The following is an 18,552-nucleotide window of genomic DNA, read 5'->3' as shown; positions in this document are numbered from 1 at the left end:
TTCTTCAGTCTTCCTCATAACCTATGACCCAGAGACAATGGCCTTCTTGATATTCTTCCCATCTGACACTATCTTCTATGTCCTCCTCCCACTTTTCTCCCCTTGGGTCTTCTCTATTATTGTGCTTCAATACTCAATTCAAATCCTACCTTCTACAGAAAACCTTTACCAGTCCCTTCCTGTGCTAGAGCCTTCCCTTACCTCTCAGCTACCATGTTTTATATCTTGTTTGGACTTAGTTGACTACATGTTGTTCCTAAGTTAAAATGTGAGCTCCTGGCGGGAAAGAACCATGATTTTTAGCCTTTCTCTGTATGCACATCAATTTGCACAGTATCTTGCACATTTGCTGTTCAGTCATATCTAACTGTGCCTATTTTGAGTTTTCCTAGCAAAGATATTGAAGTGATTTGCCGTTTCCTTCAGCTCATTTTACAGATGAGGAAGCTGAAGAAAACAGGGTTAAGTGATTCCTCCAGGGTCACAAAGCTAGTAAATGTCTGAGGCCAGATTTGAACTCACAAAGATGAGTCTTCATGGCTCTATGCATTCTATCTGCCATGCCACCTAGCTGCCCGTATTAAGAACTTAACAAATGCTTGACTAACTAAATTATAAATATGATAAATTGCCCCATAGAGGAATTGCTCACCAGAATCTCCTTACACAAATAAAATACTAGGGCCAATTTTTTTAAAAAGTGTTTTCAACTCTTTAAAACATCTCTTTGTTTTATCCTAAGAGAAATGGGGAGCCTCTGATGATTTTCAAACAAAGTAATATACTGAGAACTGTACCTTTGGCTCCTTTATGTGAGGCTGCTATTTTAGCATAAGAGAAAACTGAAACATAGAGAGCTCTAAATGATTTGCTCAAGAGCACTCAGCTATTGGGGTAGCTAGAGTCAGAAAGACCTGAATGCCTGAATGTACCCTCAGACATTTACTAGCTGTAATACCCTGGGCAAGTCACTTAACTCTGTTTACCTCGATTTCTCCATCTATAAAAATGGTGGAAGGAAAGGCAAACCACATTATCTTTGACAAGAAAATTCCAAATGAGGTCATGAAGAATCAGACACAACCAAAACTACTAAAGAACTCTGCTAGTGAGTGAAGTCAGTATTTGAATCTAGTTTTTCTTGCTCCTAGTTCCAGGCCAGTTTTGACTATACCATAAAGTTTTCACATGTAAAAAATGTATAGCTAATGTACACTGCTTCGTGTCCTAATACCATATCATAGAGAAATTGTTAGCCTAAAAACATTTTTGCTTGCCTGAATAATTTTTTCTTGAACAGGATTTGACCCAGCTTTCTTATAATCTTGTGTTTTAAATAGGCAAGTAGCAATCTTCGTTTTATAAAAAAAGAAAACTGAGTCACAGAATGATTTACTGTGGCTTCACAGCCAATGGGCAATATCATAGTAAATTCAAGGTCCATAATATTAGCTACTTTTTTTTATTTCAATAAAAGACACAATTTATTCATCTATAAATGAGAATATCTAAAAATAATATCTTCTTGTTCTAATATTCTATCAATTTCAAGAAATTTCTATCCCACCTCATTCCCCTAGTTTCTGGGAAAATTAAGGTTGATATTATGAAATGATATACCAATGTTATCTTCAAGTCCAAAAACATATTAATATAATGAAGGTACATAAATGTTGAGTGCAAAATAAAGCAGTGATGAGCAATAAATAAGTTAAGGTTTTAGAAAGAAATAAAAGTAAAAATATTTTAAAGAGAAACTAAGTAATACAATGAGTAGAGAGCATCAAGCCTGGAGTCAGGACTTGAGTTCAAATATAATCTCAGGAACCTGCTAACTCTACGACACTAGACATGTCATTTAATCTCAGTAAAAAGAGCTGGAGAAGGTAAAGACAAACTATTCAAAAACTTAACCAAAAAAAATCCCAAATTGGGTTGCAAAGAGTTGGGTACAACTACAAAATGGCTAAACAACAATAACAAAAATATTTTAGTCTTATAATGTACTTCACAAAAAGAGAAACATCATTCTTTGTGAAGTACTCTCCCTGCTGTGAGTCAGAGATAGAAACAAGAAAGGTTCAATAAAATAAGATAGTCTTATAAAATGAAGAGTTATTGATCATTTCTTCATGTTAACATAAGGGGTTGTCATGTTCCTTTGACATGACACATGTTAAGTCTCATGTCATTGAAATAATATTGGCTACTATAAGAAAGCCTTGCCATCATGAAGTTGTCATGTGAAACCATGAACTTTTTAAAGATTACTCCAAAGTCAATTGCAAGATCTTGTTTTCATGCTAGGATTTTTTAGATAATGACAATAGGGTGTCAAATCCTAATATTGCTGGACAAATAGGACCAGCACTTTTGAATTAGTAATGAACATTAAATTTACCTTATCAACTCACAAACAAGATTAGTTTCATTAACTTCATATTAATGATAGCTTTTGGTGCACTCTTCCTCTACCTGATGCATGATTAGTCTATGACACCAGGGAATAATAAAGAGAAAGAGAGGAAGAAAGTATACTTCGTTTTTAAAATAATATTTTATATGCATTATTCATTAGACACAAAGATCAATTTCTTTTCCTCCCCCCCAACCCAGCTCTCCCATAGCCGACGTGTGATTCCACCGGGTATCACATGTGTTCTTGATTCGAACCCATTTCCATGTTGTTAGTATTTGCATTAGAGTGTTCATTTAGAGTCTCTCCTCAGACATGTCCCCTCAACCACTGTAGTCAAGCAGTTGCTTTTCCTCGGTGTTTTTACTCCCAGTTTGTCCTCTGCTTGTGGATAGTGTTTTTCTCCTAGATCCCTGCAGATTGTTCAGGGACATTGCATTGCCACTAATGGAGAAGTCCATTGGGTTTGATTGTACCACAGTGTATCAGTCTCTGTGTACAATGTTCTCCTGGTTCTGCTCCTCTCGCTCTGCATCACTTCCTGGAGGTTGTTCCAGTCTCCATGGAATTCCTCCACTTTATTATTCCTTTTTGCAAAATAGTATTTCATCACCAACATATACCACAATGTGTTCAGCCATTCCCCAATTGATGGGCATCCCCTCATTTTCCAATTTTTGGCCACCACAAAGAGCTCAGCTATGAATATTCTTGTACAAGTCTTTTTCCTTATTATCTCTTTGGGGTACAAACTCAGCAGTGCTATGGCTGGATCAAAGGGCAGACACCTTTGGGCAGAGTTCCAAATTGCCCTCCAGAATGGTTGGATCAATTCACAACTCCACCAGCAATGAATTAATGTCCCGACTTTGCCACATCCCCTCCAGCTTTCCTCTGCTGTCATGTTAGCCAATCTGCTAAGTGTGAGGTGATACCTCAGAGTTGTTTTGATTTGCATCTCTCTGATTATAAGAGATTTAGAACACTTTTTCATGTGCTTACTAATAGTTTTGATTTCTTTATCTGAAAACTGCCTATTCATGTCCCTTGCCCATTTATCAATTGGAGAATGGCTTGATTTTTTGTACAATTGATTTAGTTCTTTGTAAATTTGAGTAATTAAACCTTTGTCAGAGGTTTTTATGAAGATTGTTTCCCAATATGTTGCTTCCCTTCTGATTTTAGTTACATTGGTTTTGTTGGTATAAAAACTTTTTAATTTGATGTAATCAAAATTATTTATTTTACATTTTGTGACTTGTTCTATGTCTTGCTTGGTTTTAAAGTCTTTCCCTTCCCAAAGGTCTGACATGTATACTATTCTGTGTTTGCCTAATTTACTTCTAGTTTTCTTCTTTATGTTCAAGTCATTCACCCATTTTGAATTATCTTGGTGTAGGGTGTGAGGTCTTTATCCAAACCTAATCTCTCCCACACTGTCTTCCAATTTTCCCAGGAGTTTTTATCAAATAGTGAATTTTTGGCCCAAAAGCTGGGATCTTTGGCTTTATTGTATACTGTCTTGCTGAGGTCACTTGGCCCAAGTCTATTCCACTGATCCTCCTTTCTGTCTCTTAACCAGTACCAAATTGTTTTGATGATTGCTGCTTTGTAATATAGTTTGAGATCTGGAACTGCAAGGCCCCCTTCCTTTGTATTTTTTTTTTCATTTTTTCCCCTGGATATCCTTGATCCTTTGTTATTCCAAATGAACTTTGTTATGGTTTTTTCTAAATCAGTAAAGAAATTTTTTGGAAGTTCAAAGGGTATGGCACAAAATAGATAAATAAGTTTGGGTAGGATGTTCCTTTTTATTATATTGGCTCGTCCTACCCATGAGCAGTTAATGTTTTTCCAATTGCTCAAGTCTAGTTTTTGTTGTGTGGAGAGTGTTTTGTAGTTGTGTTCATGTAGTTCCTGTGTTTGTCTCGGGAGATAGATTCCTAGGTATTTTTGTCTAAGGTGATTTTGAATGGGATTTCTCTTTCTAGTTTTTGCTGCTGAGCTGTGTTGGAGATATATAGAAATGCTGATGATTTATGCGGATTTATTTTGTATCCTGCAACTTTGCTAAAGTTGTTGATTATTTCAATTAGCTTTTTGGTTGAATCTCTAGGATTCTTTAAGTAGATCATCATGTCATCTGCAGAGAGTGATAACTTGGTCTCCTCCTTGCCTATTTTGATGCCTTCAATTTCTTTTTCTTCTCTAATTGCTACAGCTAGTGTTTCTAGTACAATGTCAAATAATAGAGGTGATAAGGGCATCCTTGTTTCACTCCTGATCTTATTGGAAATGCATCTAGTTTATCCCCATTGCAGATGATATTAGCTGATGGTTTTAGATATATACTGTTTATTATTTTTAGGAACGACCCTTCTATTCCTATGCTTTCTAGTGTTTTTAATAGGAATGGATGTTGTATTTTATCAAAGGCTTTTTCTGCATCAATTGAAATAATCATGTGATTTTTGTTGGTTTGCTTGTTGATATGGTCGATTATGTGGATGGTTTTCCTAATATTGAACCAGCCCTGCATCCCTGGTATAAATCCTACTTGATCATGGTGGATGACCCTTCTGATCACTTGCTGGAGTCTTTTTGCTAGTATCCTATTTAAGATGTTTGCATCTATATTCATTAGGGAGATTGGTCTATAATTTTCTTTTTTTGTTTTTGACCTGCCTGGTTTTGGAATCAGTACCATGTTTGTGTCTTGGAATCAGTACCATGTTTGTGTCATAAAAGGAGTTTGGTAGAGCTCCCTCTTTGCTTATTATGTCAAATAGTTTGTATAGTATTGGGATTAACTGTTCTCTGAATGTTTGGTAGAATTCACTTGTGAATCCTTTGGGCCCTGGGGATTTTTTCTTAGGGAGTTCTTTGATGGCCTGTTGGATTTCATTTTTTGATATGGGATTATTTAAGAATTCTATTTCTTCTTCTGTTAGTCTAGGCAGTTTGTATTTTTGTATATATTCATCCATATAGCCTAGATTGGTGTATTTATTGCCATATAATTGGGCAAAATAATTTTTAATGATTGCCTTAATTTCCTCTTCATTGGAGGTGATGTCCCCCTTTTCATCTTTGATGCTGTTAATTTGCTTTTCTTCTTTCCTTTTTTTAATTAGATTGACCAGTACTTTGTCTATTTTGTTTGTTTTTTCAAAGCACCAGCTTCTAGCCTTATTTATTAAATCAATAGTTCTATCACTTTCTATTTTATTAATTTCTCCCTTAATTTTTAGGATCTCTAGTTTGTTTTTTTTCTGGGGGTTTTTAATTTGTTTGCTTTCGAGTTTTTTTATTTGCATTTCCAATTCATTGATCTCTGCTCTCCCTGGTTTGTTATTATATGCACTCAGGGATATGAATTTACCTCTGATTACCTCTTTGGCTGCATCCCAAAAGGTTTGAAAGGATGTCTCGCCATTGTCATTTTCCTCGATGAACTTATTAATTGTTTCTATGATTTCTTCTCTAAATGATTTTGGAGTATCACATTGTTTAATTTCTAATTATATTAGCTACTTTTAACCAGAAGACTTTTCTATTTTGTGTGGTTTTTTAAATATCATTCACATAGATTTATCTTGCCTTCTTTTAGCCCTTTTCATATAGAGTAGCTAGGTGGTTCAGTCGGTTAGATGTTTGTCCTGGATTCAGGAAGACCTGAATTCAGATTTAACCTCAGATACTTAACTGTTTGATTCTGGGATAGTCATTTAATTTGTGCCTCCTGAAGTTTCTGGAACTTTAAATTGAGACTCATATTAGCACCTACCTCCCAGGAGTGTTGTGAAAGTCAAAGGAGATAGTTGTAAAGTACTTTGCAAAATCTTAAGTGCCATATAAATGCTAGTTATTATTTTAATATTCTCCTTCTTTCAAATAAATCTACCTCAGCATAGAGGAGGGGGAAAAGTAGTGAACTGACAATATGTGTTTTCTGATGATAATTCAGCCTTGCAGGGAGTTGCCAGTAAACTTTTGAACTTCTGAAGTTATTATGTATTTATTTTAAGAGAATATATAATAATTTATTAAGGGGCACCTAGGTCACCTAGGTGATAGAGTGGATAAAGGCCTAGAGAGTCAGAAAGACTCATCTTCCTGAGTTCAAATCTGGCCTCAAATACTTACTAGCTGTGTGACCCTAGGTAAGTTACTTAACCCTGTTTTCCTCAGTTCCTCATCTGTAAAATGAGCTCAAGAAGGAAATGACAAACCACTCTAGTGATTTTTGCACCCAAAAACCCAGCAAAGAGTCTTAACACTCTCTGTTGCTGTTGTTGGAGGTTGCATAGTGGAGTTAAATTATATTGCTTTTCAAAATCAAACACACTACTGTCATCTTTTATTCATTGTCTTCTCCCAGCATCATTGTTTCCATGTAGCAGTCTTTTAATTAGTCATTTGGTGGGAACTGGACTAGAACTTTGCTAAGGGGTTACATTTACCAAGCTGACATTTATGCATTTACCAAATCATATCAATATATTCCACTTGAAAAGCTCAGATTTTTTTTCTCTCCAACTACATTTTACAGTGTGTTAAACTTCTAGCTACATTTCATGTATGACTAATATTCTTTAAGCAAACATAACTTTGTTTTTAAAAAGGAAATGAGATTTAGGTAGCATTATTTTGTTTTTGTCATTTAGTATTTTATTATTGCTTTTTTTCATACCTCAATTATTTGCTGATGTCTTCCCCTACCCCAGCAACCCACCCCTTGTAACTGAGAAAAACAGTTAAACAAAATTGGCTAAAAAAAGTATTTTGTTGCATAGTAGCATTATGTTCATATATGCCCAATTATATGCTAAAAAGAGATGGTATTTTTCATCACCTGTTATTCTCTAGAGCAGGATGGGTCATAGCTGAGTTCACTTCACTGTAGTGCTGTTTATATTTATATTATTGTAGTAATTGTGCATATTTTTATTCTGGTTCTACTTAACTGTGCATCAGTTCACTAAATCCTCCTTTGTCTCTCCAATCTCTCATGTTTGCATCTCTTAGTGCACACTAATATTCCATTATGTTCCTGTACCACAATTTGTTTAGCCATTCCTTAACTGATGAGTATCCACTTTGCTTCTCTTTTTTTATATACAAAAAAAAATATTACTAAGAATATATAAAGCTTTATGTCTGCCTTTGATAATATTTCCAGATGTCATCATGGGATAATACAGGTTTAATTTCGACCATTTGTATTTCATTTTCATTTCATTACATTTTCATTTCCCCATTACAATTTTTGATATGTCACAAGTCCATATAAGCAATTAAATGGAAATTGGGGGAGCAGAGTTTTGTGGAAATTACAAATGATACAGAAATAGTTCAGAAACTATATAGCCTATGACCAAATACTTAACCCACATTTTACAATAAGGTATTATAAACACTCCATAAAAGAAAAAAATTCAGACATCTCTGGTGTGAAGGAAGGGCCAGAAAATTTTACATAGATTTTTCCAGATTGCACCTGTGATACAGAAAGGATGCTTGTATTTTTAAAACATTGTGCTGAGCAAATAGGAGACTTGTAAATGCTTGTTCTCTTACCCCTTTTGAAATCTGTTGGGTGTATACCCAGTAGTAATATCACTGGAAATAAAAAGTTTAGCAACTTTTCTTACATAATTCCAAATAATTTTCTGCAGTGTTGGATCAATTCATACTTTTACCAGCATTGGAACAGTCAGCATGCACAAACCCTCCAATATTGAATTTCTGTCTGTTATCATATATTATCACCTTTGTAACTCTGTTGTTAGTCTGAGGCAAAACATCATTATTATTTTCATTTGCATTTTTCTTATTATTAGTGATTGGAAAGTTATTTTTCGTAAAGTTGTTCCTGGTTTACTTTTCTTCTTTTGAAGTTGTTCATTTCTTACATGACATTATTTTGAAGGAAACAGATTATCAAAATGATGACCATTTTAATCATAGAGTATTCCATAGCATTCTTCCCCCCCCCCTTCAAATTTTATAAATATTTTCAGCCCGGTTGTATAGAAACTAAAAGAAGAAGCTGCACAGGATTAAAACACAATGAAAAGATGTTGACTATGTTCCATCGTTTAGTCTTAAACTCTAACAAGCATAAGCAGAGCAGAACAAAACATATCATTTACAAACATTTGTTAGATTCTGCATTAGAAATGATACACTATTACTTCTTGCTATTACAGTACATCCTGTTGTTACTGTTGCCAAAACCCCTGTCTAAAATCCAGCAATAGGTGCAAGATTCTCTTTGTGCCCATAATAAGTCAATCTGATATTCAGAGTTCTTCATTATCTTAGCTCACCCACCTCTCCAACCTTATCTCCCAACATCCCTATATGTGAACTCCCCAATCTGGTTAGAATGCTCTAGTAAACATTCCCATATAATCTGTCTACCTTTCTGCCTCACTAACTTTGTGAACACTGTTTCTCCTGCAGGAATTCCCTATGACCTCCTCTTCATCTATCTAAGCCTCTCCTTTCTTTAAAGACCATCTAAATTCTTTCCTCTTTCAAGAAATCTTTCTTAGATCCCTAGTCCTTAGTGACCCCTCCCTACCCTGAATCCTAGAATATTTACTGTGTGTACTCTCTGCTTTGGCACTTAACATTTGCTGCCTCATTTTTTGATTTATAGTTTTATCTGCCTTCTTTCCCAGCTTAATGATAACCCCCTTAAAAACAGAAATAATGTCATACTTCCTTATGTCTGTAGTATCTAGAATAGTTCCCTAGCTATCATCATAACTCAACAAATATTCATGGATAGTACTATGATGCTATTGATAGGTGACCCATAAGAATTTATTTACCAATACTTCTTAAGCTTCTTGTTGCTTTTGGCTTACATTGGAACATGTGTTCCATAAGAAGAAATGTGGTATCCTGTTGTAATCACCAGCTTTGAACTTTTAAGTCTTGGCTTCAAATTCTAGCTGCTCTATTTAATGACCTTTCACAAGTTATTTTATTTCTCTAGTCTTCATTTTCCTCATATGTAAAGCAAAGGTTGGATGAGAGGAACCCAAAGGTCCCATCTAACAGTGGATCTTATGATATGATGATAACTCTCAAGAAAGTAGGTAGAGAAGACTTATAAGAAGGACCTCATTTTACACAACCAATATATTCCAAGATTGCATAAGTTGAAAAATCACACATAATAGGGGACCCCATTACTTACTAAATATTTCTTATACAGACATATCTAGGCACTTTACATCTTTTCTTTGGCTTTTCAAAGGTACCAGCATCACAACTCTTATATTTTGGGGCCATTATTTATAACTAAATAGCATTAATGAAATAAAGAGAAGCATTGTTCTGACAATGACATGGAGTTCCAAGCAAGCACCTTGGACAAAGACTGATGCTAGGACTAATGTTCAGCACAAAACAATGTAATAATTCACATTAATGCTTCTGAGAGTTAGAATAAGCATTATTTGATGAATTACTGAGAAACTTTATACCACTTGGGAAAACAGAATGTTAATTTAGCATGTAATTAAAATTGTGTGCTTTATGTATTTTTTTCCTTTTTTTAATTGCCTGTCACATACACCTGAATTCATGCATATAAATGAATTTACATATGTTGGGTTCATGCAAAATGAGGTCCTACTATGCTCATAATGCAAATAAATATATACAGCCCTCATGTGTATCTGACCCAATCTTCTCCAACTCAATCCCCAGTCATCACCTCTCTCTCTTGTGTGAGGAAGAACATTCATTGCCTCTACTTCCTGTCCTCTTACTAGTCAACCATATATAATAAGACTTGTGACCTCATCACCCTACTGATATTGCCCTCTCCAAAGTTATTAACAAATTTGCCAGATTGGATGGCCTTTTCTCAATCCTCTTTCATGACCTTTCTGCTTCATTTGACACTGTTCTCTACTGTCTCAATACTCTCTTCTCTGGGTTTTTATGACACTGTTCTCTTTGACTATTCCTTCTCAGTCTTCTTTGCTGCATCATCATCATCATCCATACCATATCTAACCACGAATATGTCCTCAAAGGTTCTTCTGTTCCTATGTCCTCTCTTGGTGACCTCAACATGGCAACAACCCATGAGGTTTTGATTATGTCTATGCAGATTGCTACCAGATCTATATCTTCATCCAGAATTTTTTTCCTGAGTCCTTTTATCACTAATGGAACATTTCAAACTGGACCATCCCAGGACATCTCACATCTAATATATAAAAAACAAAGAACTTGCTAACCTTTACCCCCAAACCTTCCCCTCTACTAGACTAACCTCTTTCTGTTGAGGGTACCACCATTTCCAGTCTGTAGCTTAGGCATTGTCCTCTAGTTCTCACTCATCCTCACTCACTAATCAATCAGTTGCCAAATTTTACTGTAGATAAAGTGGTAATGTATTTCATACCTCTCCTCTTCTCATTCTTCACATAGTCATGGCCCTATTTCAGGCCTTTATCACCTTTCCTTAGTGATTGCTGTGGCTTCCCAATTGGTCTCCTTGCTTCAAGTGTCCAATCCATCCTCCAGACAACTACCCGAGTGTAAAAAAAAGTGGAGCCCCAACCATTTCACTTTCCTACACAATTCCAGAGGCTCCCTTCTTGCCTCCAAAATAAAATATAAATTCTTTTGTTTGATTTAGTCCTTCATAATTTTGTCTCAGTCCTATCTTTTAAGCTATCTTAATCATTATGCCACTTCTGTAATCTCTATGACTCACACATAGTACTACAATTCCTTCCCTTTTTGCCTTTCTCTTAGCTATTCCCCATGTCTAGGATATACTCTTTTCTAATCTCTGCTTCATAGAATGCCTAACTTTCTTTAAGACAGAGCTCAAGCCCTACCTTATACATGAAGCCTTTCTTGATCCTCCTAACCTAGGGAAGGGGGGGAGGTAATTGGAGGGAGGGGAATGTAGGGGGAGGGGAGTGATTAAAAAGCAAAACACTGGTGGGGAGGAACAGTGAAAGCGAATAGAGTAGGATCAAAAGGGATAAATAAGATGGAAACCAATACACAGTAATAATAACTCTGAATGTGTATGGGATGAACTCCCCCATAAAACAAAAGTGGATGGCAGATTGAATTGAAAACCAGATATTCCTAACCTATCATGTTCTCCTCTAGTTACATTGCATTTAAGTACCTTGTATTTATTTTGTATTTATTCTGCATGTATTTATATGCTCATGTAGTTTCCTCCAACAGAATGTAAGCTGCTATAGATCATAGCGATTATTTTATTTCTTTGTAGTTGTATCTCTACAGTAGCACAGTTCCTGGAATGTAGCAGGAGTTTAATAAATATTTGTTGATTGATTGATTTAGTCTTTATAACTCCATATCCATCTTTATAACTCCAGTAACTGTCATGTTAACTTAAGTGATACTTAATTTTTTGTGGATGGAGTTAAAGGCTGATAATCCACTTCTATAGAGGAGAGTATGATCTTGCATCAATTGAGGAAAAAATAGGAAGAATTTTAAATTAGATCTGAAAAGTAGACCCTCTAGCCTAGGATATTCTCTTTGACAGAGGCACCAAAAGATGATTTGTAAAAGTGTGGTATTTGACTTTCCTAACATTTCTCAAAAAATTCTTTAATACTATAATTCATCTATGATAAACTCTGTGCTCTAATGTAATCATAAAAAGGTTTTTTATTCTTGTGGCTTTGCATACTGTAGGATATCCAGATCTTATTATTTAAATACATTTTTTTATTAAAACCTCCCAATCTCACCCCTTCCCAAAAAAAGAAGACAGCTAGGTCTAAGTGAAAACCTGACCCAAAACAGTAAATCAACAAGTATTTGTTTAAAAAAAAATTAAACACTTACCTTTTGTCTTAAAATCAACATTAAGGATTGGTTCCAAGGCAGAAGAGTTGTAAGGGCGAGGCAATTGAAGTTAAGTGACCTGCCTAAGGTCACACAGCTAGGAATTGTCTGGGGCCAGATTTGAATCTAGGTCCTTCTGACTCCAGGCCTGGCTCTGTAGGCACTATCTTACTTTATCTTGCAGTAAACATGAATTAAGCTCTAACTACATGCCAGGCAATACATATTGGAGATGTTAAGAAAGGCAAATACCAGTCCAGGTCTTAAAGTACTCATGTCCTAATGGAGAAAATAGTATGCAAACTGTGTACAAACAAGCCATAGGCAGGATAATTTGGAGATCATCTTAGAAGGAATACACTAAAATTAAGGAGGGCTGAAATAAAGTTTCTAGTAGAATCCTTGTAGGTTTTAGCTGAGTCTTAAGAGAAGCCAGGGAGGCCAGCAAAAGATAAAGAGGGAAAAAAATTTGGGACATGGGGGGAAGTCACTGAAAATGCCAAAAGTTAGGAGATGTGACATGAAGAATAGCAAGCAAACCAGTATCATTAGATTGCAAAGAAGGTGAAGGTGAATAAGTTGGGGAAAGCCTGGAAAACTAAGAAGCCAAATTATGAAGGGTTTTGAATATTAAATCTTGGAAGTGATAGGATACATAACTAGAAGTTATTAAGTAGGGGATAGATATGTTCAGACCAGTATTTCAAGAAGATCAGTTGGACAACTGAGAGAAGGATGGATTAAAGTTAGAAAAAACTCAAGATGGGAAGACCAACCAGGAGATTATTGTTCCATCACGTGACAAAGCCTCAGGATCTTACCACATCTGGCATTTCTTTTTACTGTTACCTGCTCTTACCATCCTCAAACCAACTGTTACCCATGTTTTCTTTTTCTGTTCTCTCCTCTTCTTTGTTTTTTCAGAAAATTATTATTGGTTCCATAATGCTCCAGATCTATGGGATTTAATTACTAGGGAATTCCTAGTATGGAAATACCCTCTACCACTGCAGATTAACATCTCATCTATATAACTGATAGTCTTAGAAGGTTGTCTGGGCACTGACAAGTAAGTTTAGTAATTTGCCCAAGGTCAGAACACTCTTCTGTGTCAGAGGCTGGACTTTACTCACATTCTTCTTGATTCCACAGTAGGTTCTCCAGCCTCTGAAATATGCTTTGTCATATAAAGCTATATATGTTCCAAGTTTACAATATTCTCCCTAAGGAAGAAAAATGTCACATGGTATCCAACATCATTCATCAAGGTGACTATCACTGTTCTAGTGAGTTGTCTTCTATTATAATCATCCTGCTTGTTCAGCTTGGAAGCTTAAGAGTAAAATTTTGGTTAACCTCATTTCCCCCTCCAATACTGGAATAAATACATGGAAGAAAATATGTTGCTTGATCCACTGAACCATTATTTTGAGTGATGTTTTAAAATGGGATTTATTTTGTCATCTCCAGGAATCTAAAGCTGTAATAGAAGAAACAAGAGCTCTGAGAAGCAGGCTTCATCTCGCCGAAGCAGCCCAGAGACAGGCCCATGGAATGGAAATGGACTATGAAGAAGTAATTCACCTATTAGAGGCTGAAATTATGGAGCTAAAGGCTCAGCTTGCTGATCACTCTGACCAAAGCAAAGTAAGCAAAACAGACCTTCTTCTTTCCTTTTTTTTTCTCTTTCTCTCTCTCATTCTCCCTCCCTTCCTTCTTCCCTCTTTTTTTTTGCCTTTCCTTCTTTCTCTCTATTCCTCTATTTCTTCCTCTCTCTCCCTCCCTCTCTCTTATAGTTACCATGGTTCCCTTTCTGTTGTCATATATCCTGTTTTCATTTTCTTTTCATCTGCTCTCTAAAGTAGGTCAATGTTTGTCTTCTGTTTTTTTTTTCCTGATAACTAGAATGATATTTCATGAAAAGAGTAATAAGAAGGTCATAAAACTTCCTTCATCCAGAGATCTTTGGGTTGAAAAGAACAGGAACCCCAAATTTATTTGGGTTATCAGTCAATGTAGCATAAATTATAACCTTACTTCTGGAAAGGCTGTATTGATACTGAATTGTAGACAGTGATAGCCTTTTCTGTTTCTAAGAATGCTAATTTATTTTTCTTATTTAAAAAAAATGAAGATAATGTTTTAGGATAATAGATTCACACCGAAAAGACCATCCTCCTTTCTCTAAATAATGTTTAATTTAAAATTAATCACTACCACCATCCCCAATTTAAAGGGTAATATGTTTTAACCAAGTTTCTTTTCGACAATAAAACAAAATTTTATATATATATATATATATCTACATATATATATATATGTCTATACATATACACACATATGTATATATATGTCTCAGGAAACAGAATTTGAAGCAATTATTTTTTTTGGTAACAGGTAGAAAGTGTGGTATAGTAAAAATTATGATGACTTTGGAGTTAGAGGGCTTGAGTTCAAATACAAGCTCTTACTAGATGCATGACCTTGGACAAATGATTTTGTCATCTCTGTACCTTAGTTTCCTTATATGGAAAGTCAAGGTATTGCACAGATTGCTCTCCTAAGATCCCTTCCATAACCAAATCTATGATCCTGTCATTTTATGACCCAGGTTCAAATTTGAATCTACTATTTACTTACTACCTGTGTAAACTTAGGCAAGTCACAACATCTTTAGGTTCCTGTTTCCTCATTCCTAAAAATAAAGGGATTGGACTAACTGCACTCCAAAGTTCCCTCCAGCTCTAAATCTATGATCTAAGACTGACACAATTCCCTATAATTTGAAGATGGAATCAATATTTATGCTTTCTTATAGAGCAGAAAGTTGTGGGGCTATTTTAATGAAAATAACCATTTTTGATTCAATGGCATTGGTTACTTACATAGCAAATGTTTTCTTATTTTAATTTTATCCATTTCCTACAGCCCAAATCAATTCTAATTATTTATTAAGTACTTGCTTTAAATTTTGTCCATTTAAAAAGTATCTGAAGGGGCTATATACCATCTGGATTCCCAAAAACTTAAGCCAGCATTTTTATAATTAGTTTTCTTAAAAGTACTATCAAAGTTGGCTATTTTATACAGTGCTAAAAGAATACATTCTGCTTTTTGATAATAGCTTAAGGCAATGGAAGGAAACCTATAGTAATTAAAGTATCAGTAATTGTGTGTATTTAATAAATATGATATCAAGTAAATATTAACTTCCTTCTAGAAATAGCATAAAACTACTTGAAATAAGTCATTTAAATCATCTATTCAATTTTTTTAACTTTCAGAATGATTGGAATTTACTAAGCAAAACTACTAAAATTATTTTCAACTTCCTTTTTTTTTCTCAAAAAGGATTCATTAGTGAAATCTGTACTTTTAGAAAGAAAGTATACATTACTGTGTCCTTATAGCCATAAGTCTAGAAACTGGACCTATGATTTCATTGGTCTGTTTAAAGGCGACAATTCCTCTTGCTTTTTATTTTATAACCTTTGAAGGTTGCCTAGACTAGAACACTAGCTTAAGTAATTTGCCCAGGGTCCTATAAGCATCATGTGTCAGAGGCAGGACTTGAATCAGAACTTCTGGTTGCAAGGCCAGCTCTATATTGATAAATATACACCACAACACCTCTCTCTAGTGACCATGCTTTATTTTATTTTTTAAAAACCTTTACCTTCTGTCTTAGAATCAATAATAAGTATTGGTTCCAAAACAGAAGAGCCATAAGGGCTAGGCAATTGGGGTTAAATGATTTGCCCAGCTAGATTCAGTTTGGACAGTTCTTGCAAAGGGAGAAAAACTAGGATTGGATCTGTGATTTAACTGGTATAGTAGAATGTCTGATGCTAGATTTGAACTCAGGACTCCCTTGTCTCCAGGCCTGGCTCTCTATCCATTGAGACCTTCTTGTCCCAACTATGCTTTATTTTAATGAAAATGTTTTTATGAACCTTTACTCCTTTTCAAGAATAATAAATTAGAAAGTTTACTCAAACCAGTGAACTTTTTTTAAAGGTTTGGGGTCTTTGAGGTGTCTCTTAGTCTTTTTCCTTCCTCGGATTAATTCTCTCATTACATTTCATTATAACATCATCAGTTCAGTAGGTAAGCAGATAGAGCACACGGGAGTTTGGAGGACTAGATTCAACTCTGGCTTCAGACATGTACTAGCTGGGTGACCCTGGGCCAGTCACTTAACCTCAATTGCCTAGTCTTTACCACTCTTTTGTCTTTGAACTGATATTAAGAGAAAAGGTAAGGGTTTTTTTGTTTGTTTGTTTGTTTGTTGTTGTTGTTTTAAGAAGATATTTCCCAGGTTATGATGGTTCTGCCTTCCCATGCCAGTTAGGCTTGATATTTTGCTCGAAACAGACCCAACAACAGGGGAAAGTCTCCTGCCAGGGTTGTATAGAGGTAATTGTCCTGACCCTGTTTCTGGAGAAACCCACCTTAAAAGACTTGTAAGCAGCCAGTTTTGAATGACCTTATTTGCATCATAACCCATGGTGGGCCTGCTCCCACAGCCTGCCCCATCCTAACAGAATGTCCTTTCCATTTCTATTCAATAAAGTGAATCTTCACTGGGGGGGAGTGTGTGTGTGTGTGTGTGTGTGTGTGTGTGTGTGTGTGTGTGTGAGTGTTGGGGTCAGGAAAGTCTGAGGGATGTCAATTTGTTGCAGGTGGGAGGAGACACAAGGGAGGGTTTTTTTCTTTTTTTTTTTTTTTGGTGTGTTTTGTTAAAAAAGAAAAAAATATCTACTTCTGTTTAGGGTAAATGAGTGCATTGTGACAGTTTTGCAAAGAAAACCCTCAGCTACATTTTTCATGTAGTTTGATTAGGGGATTTTTTCTCCAAAGGGGAGAAGCTCCAATTGACCCATGTAATATTCCCACAGACTCATTTTTAGGATAAAAAGAAAAGGTACATCTAATCATTCCCTCCTCTTTTTTTTTTTTAATCCTTATCTTCCACCTTGGAGTCAATGCTGTGTATTGGCTCCAAGATAGAAGAGCAGTAAGGGCTAGGCAATGGGGGTCAAGTGACTTGCCCCGGGTCGCACAGCTGGGAAGTGTCTGAGGCCAGATTTGAACCTAGGACCTCCCATCTCTAGGCCTGGCTCTCAATCCATTGAGCCACCTAGCTGCCCTCCATTCCCTCCTTTTTTGAAAGTGATTAAATTATTACACAAAATTTCAGGTGTCATTATTTATTTTAAGACATGATCTACAAAATATTAATAATGGAGTAAACAAGATTAAAGAAAGTAGATATAGTTTGCCCCCCAAAATGGGAACTGTCCCATTTGTTTTTATCTCCAATGTCTAAATAATAGTAATTTATATAGCATCTTAAGGTTTTCAAAATGCTTTATATGTTACTTTATTTGATTCTCACATTATAACCTTGTAAGGGAAGTAGCACAGTTATTATTATCACTGTATGCTCATGATATCATGGCTGAAGTGTGCTTCCTCTTCACCTCCACCACAAGACATAGCTCCAACACCAGTTTCTACAAGAAACTTTTCCTGATTACTTGAACTGCTAGTGTTCTCTCTCCCTTTCCACAAATTACATAATTTTTATTTGCATTCATTCTTTTTATGAGAAGTGGTTCTTATCATCAAAAACCTTGCTTGGCAAGGGTTCAACACCAAAAACTAGTATGATTTTATCATTGAAAATGACATGAAAAAAGAGGCATTACCATCTGCTTTGTTTGCACCTTAAGAATCATTGGCGTTTTCAAAGTGGTGCCTAACACATAGTAGGCATTTAGGCATTTAATATATGTTTATTGCCTGCCTGACTTATAACTGAAACCTGCCATTTCTTCATTCTTGGTCTCCTCACCAGGAAAGTTTTCAAGATTTAAGAAAGAGAATCACAGTATTGGACTGTCAATTGCGGAAATCAGAAACGGCTCGGAAAACCTTTGAACTTACAACTGAGAAGTTGTTGAACTTTGTTGAGGTAAATTTGCCCACTCACATTATTCCATAGCTGAGTGTGTGTCATAGGTGTGGCTAGAACATGGGCATATCCATCAATACATACTCCATGCATGACTGCGATTTATTATATATACATTTGCATTCCATAGAGAAGGGGACACTCCTTCATTGAGTAGGGGGGGAATTGAGAATGTGAACTTAGATTTTATAAGGTCAGGAAAAGCATATATATATATACACACACATAATACATATATAAATACATATAATTCACACACATGTACACACAAACAAATGTGTATAAA

At 35.5% G+C, this 18,552-nt stretch overlaps 1 protein-coding gene across 9 annotated transcripts in view; it reads left to right on the top strand.

The window, feature by feature from the left end:
- STXBP4 (syntaxin binding protein 4) overlaps positions 1-18,552 on the top strand; it is a 315,635-nt gene that overhangs the window by 165,427 nt on the left and 131,656 nt on the right. For all 9 annotated transcript variants that reach the window (XM_007481851.3, XM_007481850.3, XM_016430338.2 and 6 more), the window contains 2 exons: positions 13,760-13,936; positions 18,150-18,266. In XM_007481851.3, coding sequence (XP_007481913.1) covers positions 13,760-13,936; positions 18,150-18,266 — 294 coding nt within the window. The remainder of the gene's footprint in view (positions 1-13,759; positions 13,937-18,149; positions 18,267-18,552) is intronic.

This window comes from Monodelphis domestica, chromosome 2 (assembly GCF_027887165.1).
Source record: "Monodelphis domestica isolate mMonDom1 chromosome 2, mMonDom1.pri, whole genome shotgun sequence".
Classification (NCBI taxonomy): Eukaryota; Metazoa; Chordata; class Mammalia; order Didelphimorphia; family Didelphidae; genus Monodelphis; species Monodelphis domestica.
This window is presented reverse-complemented; position numbering and strand designations above follow the sequence as displayed.